Source organism: Petaurus breviceps, unplaced genomic scaffold (assembly GCF_028583685.1).
Source record: "Petaurus breviceps papuanus isolate PSGF00001 unplaced genomic scaffold, PetGlider_PUasm1.0 90762, whole genome shotgun sequence".
NCBI classification, from domain to species: Eukaryota; Metazoa; Chordata; class Mammalia; order Diprotodontia; family Petauridae; genus Petaurus; species Petaurus breviceps.
Genome location: NW_027187339.1, coordinates 9,020,005 through 9,033,117, shown reverse-complemented (window position 1 = coordinate 9,033,117; position 13,113 = coordinate 9,020,005). Strand labels below are relative to the sequence as shown.

The window sequence follows — 13,113 nt, the reverse complement described above, 5'->3', positions numbered from 1 at the left end:
CTGGGCTAGCCATTGTCCAGAGCCCCCCGGCTTTGAAACCCAGATGTTGTTTGGTATGGATGTAATGGTTGCACAGTTTGGAAAGCTGTGTACTTGATCTGTTTCTGTCTTGATAATTCTGCCTGTATACTTTGAAGTTCGGGGTGCTGACCTTTTCCCCCTGAACTAGGTGAACGATACATGTTTGACTGATTAAAGTAAGCTTGTTAACACATTTTGAGTTGCTTTCCTTTATCAAAGCAGATCCAAGAACCTGTATTGGCAGCAAACCCTGAGGACACTTGGGGTGCCTGCTGCTACAGCCATAGAGGATCTTAAGAAGGATTTTGAAAACCAAGCAAGAGAAGTGGAGGGAAAGCTGGGAAGAGAAATGAGAATGATGGAAGAAAATTATAAAATGAGAGTCAACAATCTGACTGAAGAAAATAACACCTTAAAAAATAGACTAACTCAAATGGCAAAAGAGGCTCAAAAAGCCAATAAGGAGAATGTCTTAAAAAGCCGAATATGCTAGATGGAAAAAGAATTTCAAAAGCTCACTGAAAAGATTCATTCCTTCAGAATTAAATTGGAGCAAATGGAAGCTAGTGACTTTATGAGAAATCAAGATACTATAAAACAGATCCAAACAAATGAAAAAATAGAAGGCAACATGAAATATCTCGTTGGGAAAACTACTAAACTGGAAAATAGATCCAGGGGAGATTATTTTAAAATTATTGGACTACCTGAAAGCCATGATCAAAGAAAGAACCAAGAAATCATCCTCCAAGAAATTTTTAAGGAAAATTGCCCTGATATTATAGAACCAGAGGGCAAAATGAGGTTGAAAGAATCCACCCTCACCTCCTGAAAAAGATCCCAAAAAGAAAACTCCTAGGAATAATATAGCCAAGTTCCGGAATTCCCAGATTAAGGAGAAAATATTACAAGCATCCAGGAAGAAACAATGTGAATATTGTGGAAACACAATCATGATAACACAGGATATGGCAGGATCAAAGGACTTGGAATATGATATTCCGGAGGGCAAAGAAGCTGGGATTAAAACCTACCCAGCAAAACTGAGTGTCATGTTTCAGGGGAAAATATGGTCATCAGTGAAATAGAGGACTTTCAAGAATTCTTGATGAAAAAACCAGAGTTGAATAGGAAATCTGACATTCAAATACAAGAAGTAAAAGAAGCATGAGAAGGTAAACAGGGGAAAAAATAAGGAACTTATCAAAGTTGAACTATTTACATTCCTACACGGAAAAATGGTCATTGTAACTTATGAAACTCTTCTCGGTATGAGATAATTGAAGGGAATAGAAATATATGTATATATATATATATATATATATATATATATATATATATACACGCACATATATACACACACATATGTATACACACATACACATAAATATCTATATAAGAGGGTATATGGGCATATGAATACATATGTGAATGTCTGCATATATGTGTACAGGTATACATAGAGGGCACAGGACCAATTTAATGGGAAGGGATGATACTTAAAAGGTGAAATTAAGAGGTGAGAGAGGAATATAATGAGAGGAGATGGGGAGAGACAGAATGGGGTAAACTATCTCATATAGAATAGGCAAGGGAAAATGGTTTCAATGGAGGGGAAGAACAGAAAGTCAAAAGGGAATGGGTCAACCTTATTCTCACTGAATTTGGCTTAGGGAGGGAATGACATTCACACTAAATAGGGTATCTCACCCTGCAGGAGAGTAGAGGGGAAGGGGATAAGAGGTGGGATGATGGAAGGGAGGGCAGGCTGGGGGGAGGTAAGTTGGAAGCATACACTTTTTTTTAATTCAATGCTTTATTAATTTCTAGCTTACATCATTTCTGCAAGATTTTGAGTTACAAATTTTCTCCCCATTTTTCCCCTACCAACCATCCCAAAATAGTGATCCCACTGGATATCCCATCCTCCAATCTGCTCTCTACCATATCTTCTCCCATACCCCCTCCGACTTTCCAATAGTGCATGATGGATCTCTCTGCCCCAGTGCCTGTATGTCTTATTTCCCAGTTACATGTAAAATAGTATTAATAATAGTATGTGTATATGTATATATATATATTTAAACATTTGATTTTAAACTTTGAATTCTTGATTCATTTCCTTCCTCCCTTACTGGGAGTCACCCACCCTTACTGGGAAGATAAGCAATTCAGCATAGGTTGTACATGTGTAGCTATGCAAAACATTTCCATAGTGAATATATTGTAAAAGACCAACTATATCAACTCCCTCCTATCCCACCTCCCATTTGTTCTATTCTGTACTTTGATCCTGTCCCTTTTCAAAAGCAGGTGCTTCCAATTTCCCCCCCCCAGGCTGCCTTCCATTCCATCATCTCCCCTCTCATCCCCTTCCCCCCTACTCTCCCTATAGTATTTATGTCATTCCCTCCCTAAGCCAAATTCAATGAGAATAAGGTTGACCCACTCCCTTCTGCCTTCCCATTCTTCCCCTCCATTTTAACAATTTTCCCCTGCCTCTTCTATATGAGATAGTTTACCCCATTCCGTCTCTCCCCATCTCCTCTCATTATATTCCTCTCTCACATCTTAATTTCACCTTTTAAGTATCATCCCTTCCCATTAAATTTGTCCTGTGCCCTCTATCTATGTATACCTGTGGAAATACCCACTTTTGAAAAGGGATAGGATCAAAGTAGATAATAGAACAAGTGGGAGGTGGGATAGGAGAGAGGGAAATATAGTCAGTCTTTTACATTATATTCACTATGAAAATTTTTTGCATAGCTACACATGTATAACCTATATTGAATTGCTTATCTTCCCAGTAAGGGTGGATGACAAGGGAGGAAGGGAATGAATCTGGAATTCAAAGTTTTAAAATCAAATGTTTAAAATATATATATTATTATTATTATTATCAATATTTTACATGTAACTGGGAAATAAGGTACACAGGCACTGTGGCATAGAGTTCTACTGTGCTCTACAGGAAAGCCAGAGGGGATATGCAGTGGGATCACTATTTTGGGGTGGTGGGTAGGGAAAAAACAAGGAGAAAATTTGTTACTCAAAATCTTGCAGAAATGAATGATGTAAACTAGAAGTTAATAAAGCATTGGATTAAAGAGAGAGAGAGAGAGCACCAGATCTGGAATCTTTCACTAGCCAGGTGGGGAATATTTTTTAAAATAATTTGTGCAGGGGCGGGAGGGAGGAGAGAAGGGGAAGAGATGTATGTGTGTGTATTTTTCAATCACTTATATTTCTCATTATAGTTCTTCTCCCTCTCCCAGAGAGCCATTATATATAAAGTAGCAAAATGAAAAAAAAAAATTCTGCAAAGCTAGACAACCCATACAGAAAGTCTAGCATTATATTTGGTGTCCTATACCTCTGAACTCCTGCTTTCATAAAAGCTCAAGGTGTCTCCTCATATCATCTGCTCTCTGGGGTCATGTTTGGTCATTAAACTTCAAAATACTCAGTTCCTATTGCTTTATTTTTCTTGTTCTTTCCTGTACATTGCGATATATTCTTTTCCTAGTTCTGCTTATTCACTGTGCATTAGTTCATATAAATCTTTCCATGCATCTCATCTCTGTATTCATGTTTATCATTTGTCATAGAACACTAATATTCCTTGATATTCATGCACAATTTGTCTAGTCAAGATCCCAGTAAAATTTTCTTTATTTCAAGATCTTTGTTATGGGGGAAGAATTCTCAATCAAAACATAGAGGTTATCACAAAATATAAAATAATTTCAACTACACTAAATTGAAAAAGCTTTTGCACAAACAATTTATCCAACTAGAATAAGAAGTAATCAACTGAGGAAAATCTTAACTGCATATTGAATAATTATAAAGATGAAACTTGGTTCCAGAGAGGAGTCATAAGAATCTTACTCCTTTCATTCTTTGCAGAGGAGGGGGATATATGTTGCTATTCAATTGTTTTCAGTCATGTCCAACTCTTTGTGACCTTATTTGTCAAATTCTTGGCAAAGATACTGGAGTGGTTTGCCATTTCCTTCTCCGGTCCATTTTGCAGATGAGGAAACTGAGGCAAAGGGGGTGAAATGACTTGCCCATGGTCACACAGCTAAATGTCTGAAATCAGTTTTGAATTCAAGAAGACAAGTTCTGAGTCTCCAGGCCCAGCACTCTATCCACTGCACCACCATATACTAATATGAAATATTATATATATATATATATATATATATATATATATATATATAGTTAGGCTTGGCTGATGTGATGGCTTATTTTGTTGAACTATTTTTTCTCTTTCATTACTAAAACGAATAGCTCTTTAGGTGATGGGGAGGGATACATTAAGAAATATGGTGACAGAAAACCAAAATATAACAATAAAAATTTTATAGAGGAAAAACACAAAGAAAAAATAAGAGAAGACTTAACTATTTACCCCCTGGCAAACATCTGCTAATTAGTGATTTTTTTTTTTTGCAGCACATACTTAGGGAAGCACGTGGCATGTAGTAAATGATTAATAAATGTTTGCTCACTAACTTTGGCAGGGGAAATATGATGGTTTATTTATAATATTCAAATCATGTTAAACAAATTAGAAAACTGTACCTGTTGTTACCGCTCTCCACAAAATAAATGTTGCTTTGAAATTCAGACTTACAACTAAAATTGTCATTCCATGACCTTGATTGAAATGCTGAACATATAACAAGGATGCCACACTATAGCCTAAGTGGCAAAGATGAAAGCCTGTAAGAACCTGCAAAACCAAGTGTGAAACAGTATGTGTAAACATTCGGAAGAGCCCATCTTACAGAGGAAAACACAGGAGCTGTTTAGACTGCTCATTTATGGAACTTGTTCTGAGACACTGAGGAATCAAAGTGCTATCCATGTGGCTAGAAGACCCACCAATCAGCTCAAGTGAATGAGGAATAAATGGGTCTTCTTGGGGATTCAGAAGCTCAGCAATGATAGAGCCCAGTCCTCAGCCAACTCTCTTAGATCAGAAAGTAAAGCCCTAGATTGTACTAACCTGTGAAATTTAAGATTAATCCGCCCAACTAAGGTACCACAAAAAAAGTTTTTCTAAAGTGGAACATAAGGGAATGAAGACTCCTTCCTGACCAGACCATATAAAGCCATTTATTGTACTGTCATTCTACTTCTTCCTTTTTGCCAGACAAGACAAAACTTCCCTTCCGAAGTCGCTCCCTATCAGTTGAGTGTTATGCCTCTCGAGTCCTCCAGATGGTGCTCTAACCTTGACTAAGTGACACCAAGCAGCATGTTCTGTTACCCTCATTCTCAAGTCACCAAATCAAACCAATTTATCAGATAAGATTTGGTGTACAAAGTTAGAACATTTCCAAATTCATCTAAAACAGACACATGACTGCCTCACTGTAGGTTAGAGAAACTTAGGAAGACTTGCTAGATTCAGTTATACAAAATGAGCTACTAAAGGGAGAAACAATTTCAAAGTTGTTACATTACTTATAAAGTACATCAAGAATCACTGTCATGCCTTAAAAGACTATTCATTTTAATACAGTTTAGTTTCTCTGTAACTCTGCGATTCACTTCTGAAAATGTTCCGTAAATAAAACAGAACATTAGACAACACTTTGATGAAAACTGATGTTTTCAAATAGCCATGCATATAAAGTAAACCCTCATACTGTGTGAAACCTTGACAATTTTATCACAATTGATGTCCGAGTTATATCAACAAGCCCACTGAGCTACACAAATAAAGGAAAATAAAAGGAAGGCAGAAATACAGGCTTAATTTAGTTAACAAATTAATAATCCCTATGTGGAAAGAACTAAGAATTCTATTGCTATTTTTGCAGCAATTCTGTACCTACAGCAAAAGCATCTTTCCTGTAGTACACAAGCATTCAACAACTGTCTGATCAATGGATGAACTGCTATTTCTCAAAACCTATAAATACAGTATAAATTCTGCATAACTTAGCATTAATATAGTTGAACTATAAATATGCCATCTTATTCATGCAAAACAAATCTGGAAGTGATTACAAAAGGAATTGCAAACTTTTTTAAACAGAAAGCTTCTCCACTACCTAATGAGGTTTTTCAAAAAATGTTTTGTTTAAAAAAAAACTGGTAATAGACTGAGTCAAAGAAATTCAGAACTTTTTAGTAGCCACTGCCAAATGAGAAGCAAACATTCCTTCAATAAACATTTACTAGGGACCTACTATACACTAGTTGATGTCAAACACAGTCCCTAACTTCAAAGACTCTATACCTCAATAAATGGTGACATGTAGGTACTGAAGCAAATCCATTATAAAAGTTAGCAAAACAAACCAACTGAAAAATAAAATTAATTTTCTATAAATTAGATGTTAGTATTTATGTAAAGCTCAAATTTATACTTCTCTAGGCATGCTATCTCCTCCAAGTAACTAAGAAATTGTTTTTTCTTTATTTTCCTTCTGGCTATAACCCCATCTCGAAAACTTTTGGAAAATTACATGTCCAAAAGAAAATGCTAGCCTTTAAAAAATTTCAATGAAGTGCCACTTTAATGACAAAGCGATTAAACCAGGAGGTTTCTGACATTTACCTTTACTAGATATCCTTTTCTGCTTAAAATGAACCTTCCCATTCAGGCCTCTATTTTATAGAACACCTCAAATGAGCCAATACAATCCTATCAAACCTCCTATTTCCATATTTAATCCTTACCAGCAAGGTTATTTCTACCCAAGGAAATATCTTATAAAAGAACCTTGGCATAGTGTCGTGGCAATCTTCATCCAATAGCATGTGACCAAAGATCAGAGGATCTTTGAACAAAGCAGAGAATGAAGGCAAGTATCAGTCAAATCTTGAATAGAAATATGGTTAGTATCTTTAAAATCATCAGTACAATGAAATTTTTATCTAACAAAATGTGTTTACATTTGACATACTCAAACAACACATATGGGGGAAAATTAGTAACCACTCACTTCTAAAGCCAATAACCAAACAAGTAACTGAATAAATTGGGCACTCTATGTCCTTTCTAGATCTAAACAGATCATCTTCTAAACACAATGTGTGATCAACATCTTCTGAGTAGCAGCTTGATTGACAACTTAAAACAGTACAGAGTTTCCATCTCCTGTATTTCTCAGTTGTAGCTTATACATTGAACTAAAAAAAAAAATCACATGTTCAGACCACTGTTGGTAATAAAAATACTTTATTGGTACCGTACAATGATGAAAACATAGTAATGTTTCCATTTCATAATTTTCATACTTAAATAAAAAGCTATTTAAATGCAGAAAAAGTACCTAATTCTGACATACATAAAGAAACAGTTGCGGCTTACCTTTGCAAATGATTACATTCTTTCATCTTAAATACACTGGTCTTCACAATAAATAACAGGCAATTTATGTACAAAGGATGTCCAGAATAATTTTTTAACAGTATATCTTATCCCATATCTTAAATGCCTAAATCCAACCTCATTCAAGTAGAGGTGAATTAAACACTGATCAAAACTACAGTAAAACCTAACAGACCCAACTAATTTAGAATTTGTAACAATTCAAATATAGTACGATCTTTATCTGAACCTTTTACTAATGATTCAAAATATTTCTTCCTTTAAATTTTCACAGTCTTAGTGAAAATAAGGGGAATCCAATCTAAAATCAGTACCTTTTTCAAGCAAAAGATTTTAAAAATTAAGCATTTCTTCGACATATTTCCAACTTCCAAACAAAACAATTCCTATAAGTTTAGGTAATAGTAATTATTTGTTTGTGATACATTATAAGGTTTACTGTAAATGTAATTTTTAATCATTACATTACGCCTCATTAGTAATATTCATGTATATCTCCATTTATAATTTATACTTTAATAAAATGGATCTTTTAAAATATTTGAGATATTCAACATGTTACATTGTTCATTTTCTATTATTCCAAATCAATGAAGTCTTATTGTATGTAACTGAGTCATTTCCTGTGAAGTTCTAACCTATCAACCCAAAGAGACTATACAAGCAAGTTTTCCCATAGAAACAGTACCTTTCAACATACATCAGAAAATGGGCATAATTAAATGGTGTTTCCCTTGTTATGTTTAGCAGTAAAAAGATTAAAAGAAAAAAGCTATTCATTTAAATTTTTAGTCCTTAAACATTCTGCAATTCACCCAAAGGACTGTCTGTTTAGTTTACTTAAGCAAATGCCATTTGTATGTACACTAACTGCCTCTCCAAACAGAATTATTTACCAAAATAATGAAAAGTCCTTCTATGGAGGCAGCAAGTGTGGGGTTAAAAGCAATGGACAGACAGTGCAGAGACTAGTTCCTGGTCCTGTCTTCCACTTATCTAGTTGTGTGTTCTAAGCAAATTGTTTCCTCAGTTGTATAACAAGGGTAGTGAACTATATGATCTCTAAAGTTCCTTTCAACTAATATTCATTAATGCCATTATTCAAAAATTCTTGATATACTTTATTCTCCTTAATATAAAAATAGTGCAGCTACCTTTTTTCCTATATGATTACTAACCTTGTAATGTGATGATTAAGAGTGTAATGACACATTAATGTTATATATCTACTCCAGCCATGTACTCTCACCCGAAATCAAGTTTTTCAGTGAGTTTCCCATTGCCACATATTTTCTCACAGAGATTTGTGGGCAAAGCAATAAACTGATTCAAAGGTATTAAGTTCCAATCTCTGCTACTGTCATACTTGGCAGAATGACCAGGGGTGAGCCAGTTTTCCTCTACTAACTACTTTGGCTTCTCGTTCTCTTAGGAAGACCCATTAAGTACTCAATGACCATACATCTCATTCAGACACAAAAAGCATAGCCCCTCATTACTATTTAGCAGAAAACAACATACTCTCTTCCAAATATAAATATGCTACTAATACCATAAGCAAGATAAATTAAACTGATCAAATGCAAAGATATAATCAAGTCATGTCTAAAAAGCACAGTACCACAACTGAGATAGATAGTATAAGAACTTTGGGCGGAAAATATTAGATTCTCATTGAACAAATTGGGTAGTTGTTCTTTGCTGCTGTATTCTCACAAAATTAAGGATTTCAATTAAACACTTGCTTTTTCTTCTCATTTCAGATAACTGAATTGTGTTGAGCACAGAAAGATACAAAAGATAAAAAGTTATTTGAGAGAGGCACTGCATTTGTAAACTAATTAAGGCAAGAGAATAGTGCTGGTTGTTGTTCATATTATAACACATTAAAATGATCGTGCAATTTATCCAACAGGTTCACTATTTGTCCTATATGCTTGTTTATGGAGATGAGTCTCTATTTCCTCCCTGAAGACAAGCATTCCAAGGTGTGAGTGAGAAGCCTCATTCATGGCTTTTGACTGGATGCACATACGGTATTGCTCTGGGGTCAGCTCATCAGCACAGTGCTTCTCATGCCACAGGTGAAAAAGACCAGGAACTGGGGTCCGAATAACAATAAGATTACCACGTAAGTATTTTCTATACAAATGAACATCTTCTCCACCCCATCCTTTTACTTCCAAATCAAATCCACCTGCAAAAGCAAAATTGATATTATTAGTTACCCATTTTTCAGTTTACAGAACAAAATTATGGTCAACATTATTAAGGTTTAGTTATTTTTCTGTGTCAATGTTTATAAAAAATTTTTTGATAATTATAGCTAGATGTTTTGAACACTGCATATCAAAAAGCTAAAAGGGACCTGAGAAATTATCTGGCCTAACTCATGGGGTAATTTAGCCTCAAAATGCTGAAAAGAACTGCCTGATACAGAGCTAACAGAACCTGAACCAAACCTAGGTGTCCTTCAATCATACCACTTCCCTAATTTATCTTAAATTACTGCCACTGGATACACACCTCTAAAGCAATAGGCAAGAGAATTCACCTAAAAATGCAAACAATTTTGCCACTAATTGCTACCTGCATTGTAATGCTCTTGAGGTTTTGAATAACAACATTATGAATTCAATGAAAACATTAATAGTGTTTAAGAATTCATTTTTGTAGAGATTTAAAGAAACTAACCTCCACATAAATTAAATTCTTGTGACATTTTGTAAACTAATGTCCTCTCACTAAATGGAAGGGAATTCTTATCCTTTTGACCCTTCCATACCATAATCTTTATATTCTTCCCTACACTTTGTCTCTCAACCTCAATATCCTCTTTGAAAATGGAAATTTCTATTTTAATAAGAAAACACTGTCAAATACAAGTAAAGATTTGACATCAAAGTAAATACAGTAAGTGATCAGACACCAATGGTCATAGAAACTCTAGCCTTAAAAATTAAGAAAAACGACATGCATTCACTGAAGTAACTTACCAATAGTCAGAAAATCTGTTCGATATTGACAAGTCATTCCAAAACCAAAATCTCTCCAAAATCCAGAGTCTTTTTTGTGGACCTTCAATAATAAATCTAAATTATTTTTCATTTTAATTAACAAAATAGCTAGTTCAGTTTTGACTAAGTGAAAAAGCAAATCAAATACAATACTTCAAATGTAACTATTTTCTATCTTGAACAAAAATAATACATTTACATGATCTGTGCAAAATTATGAGCATTTAAACATATTTTAAAACTTCTGTTACCATTATGTGTGAATTAAATTCTTGCCACTTTAAGAAAATTAGTAGAAAAGCTTAGACTAGAATATCTTAAAACTCAGTGGTAATATCTAAAGCCAAAGTCCATTCAAAGAAATTTGCGTTTAAAAAACTAAACATATCACCTTTTGTATGTAATACTTTGATATAATCACAAATATCTCAGACTCCATAAATGCTGAATACTTTTTATTTAAAATTTGATTTTTTTAATTATTCAAAACTTAATTTGGCAAAAAAACAATAAGACTGACAAATTTCAAGACATATAAGAAAATGAAAAACTATTTATATAGGATTTGCTTCAGATCAATGCCAACTTTTTCTGATCAAATTTAAAAACAAAGAGATTTACAAATAATTCTAGAAAAAATAAAGTATTTTTAAACCTGTCATAACATAATTGAACAATACTTACTAATTGCTGATCAACTGGTGGTGGCACATCTTGATTGGCATAAACAATAGCAGGATTATAAAGACTGAATACTACTGGATAAAAAACTTTTTTTCCTGTGAATAAAAAAACTACCATTTTACTAGAATCAAAGGAATTTCAGAAGAAAAAAAATCTTAGTGAATATTCTTTCCAGCATCACACAGATTAATTCTATAAAAACATCACAGCCTTCAGGAAGAATATGGCAAAACATTTAAGGCAATGGCAGGCTGAGGCATACCCTAGATATATATTCTCCTCAGTCCCTGAGAAAGGGCTTTTGACATAATGCTAAGCTTCCAGACATTCAGACTAATTTTCTAAAATTATCAGACAAAATAAGTGTTATTAATGCATTTTCTAAAAACAAATTACTAAAAAGGTATCAGACATTAGCAAAGGTAGTAAATTTTCAGAAACAACAATTTTGCAATTAGACTACTATTCGTAGGACAAATAACAATATCACTAAGTAAGAACTATTGTCAGACTAATATAGCCCTGATGGGAAAGAAGGGAATCTGAAATGCTTGTCTCCACAGGAATTTCGAAGTATGTCATGTATTCTTTTGACATTAAATGGCTTTTTCAGGACTTAAGATGTTACCATGAATGGAATTTAAGTTGTATAGATAGATCGGGTAAGAAAACCCGATATGAGAAAATTCAAATTATCTTACACTTGCATAGTTTATAGTCATCAAAGCAACATCGAATTTATTCCATCATTTGAACTTCACAAAAACCCATGTGGTAGACAGGACAGCTATATTCACATCTGCTTGGCAGATGGAAAAACAGAGGTCCAGAGACGAAAATATTCATGGAAAATCTTTAGACTAGTAAGTGGCAAATTGCGATCTTTCATACATATGCCCCCTCATTTTGCTCCAAAGAAAAGTAATCAAATCCACACTAATTGAAAAAATTTAAAAAAAACATTGTCCACTGATTACTTTATTATTCCATTCACCATCCCTATGACTTCTGAGACCAAAACTTTTTTTTTTAAGAAAATCATTATCCATATCCCAGTCCCTCACTGTGGTGTAACCTGTCTTTCTCCTCAGCCTTCTTTTTCTCTCCCTTCTTTGTATCTTCTCTCTCAGTAATCTTGGTAACTCCCACAGTTTATTATCTCTATTCAAAAAACTATATGTCCAGTCCAGTTTCTCTCTCTAGCTCCAATCCTACATTAACAACTGCCTCTCAAATCTTTCACAATGCCTCTCACAATCTTTCTCAAATCTCAAAATTACTATGCCTGAAACACAACTTAGTTTCCCAAGACAACTTTCCCTTTTTCCTAACCTCTCTATTTCTGTTGAGGACACCACTTATCCTTAGTCATCCAGGCTTTTATAGCCTCAAAATAATCCTTAACTCTTTACTTTCCCACATCCCCCAGATCCAATGGCATGCCCAGTCTTCCCACTCACCCCATTCTCTATATTCACATGGATGACATCTTATTTCAGGGATTTACCACCTTTCACCTGGAATATTGAAACAGGAATCTAGTTGGCCTCCCTTCCTCAAGTCTCCTATTACTATACACCCTCCAAAGGGATATTCCTAATCCCAAGTTTGGCCACATAACTCCCCACTCAAAAAGCTCCAGGGGTCCATAACACCACAAAAATAAAATACAGACTCCAGGATGTCACCCTGCAAGATCTTCCCAGTCTAGTTACACACTATGTGGTCTAATGGACACAAGGCTGGACCTGGAGTCAGAATGACATGGTTTCAAATTCTGCCTTAAACACATACTGGCTTTATGAACCTGGGCAAGTCACTCAACCACGGCTTGTTTTCTCCTCCATAGAACAGAGGAGGCAGACTTAGTGACCTAAATCTGTTACCCTCTGACCCTATCTTTCCAGGCTTATACATTATTCCTCTTTACATACTCTATATCTCCAGTTAACCTAGTCTTATTATTTCTATTACACAACCCTCTAGCTCCTGTCTCTGTGTCTTTGCATAAACTGTTAGTCCCTCATGCCT

The 13,113-nt window shown here is 34.6% G+C and overlaps 1 protein-coding gene across 4 annotated transcripts in view; it reads right to left on the bottom strand.

Moving 5' to 3' along the window:
* Nucleotides 1–7,209: 7,209 nt before the first annotated feature.
* Nucleotides 7,210–13,113, bottom strand: part of CSGALNACT2 (chondroitin sulfate N-acetylgalactosaminyltransferase 2) — a 47,053-nt gene continuing 41,149 nt past the window's right edge. For all 4 annotated transcript variants that reach the window (XM_069068368.1, XM_069068369.1, XM_069068366.1 and 1 more), the window contains 3 exons: nucleotides 11,083–11,177; nucleotides 10,378–10,459; nucleotides 7,210–9,578 (listed from right to left, as the gene is read on the bottom strand). In XM_069068368.1, coding sequence (XP_068924469.1) covers nucleotides 9,286–9,578; nucleotides 10,378–10,459; nucleotides 11,083–11,177 — 470 coding nt within the window. In that variant the 3' untranslated portion in view covers nucleotides 7,210–9,285. The remainder of the gene's footprint in view (nucleotides 9,579–10,377; nucleotides 10,460–11,082; nucleotides 11,178–13,113) is intronic.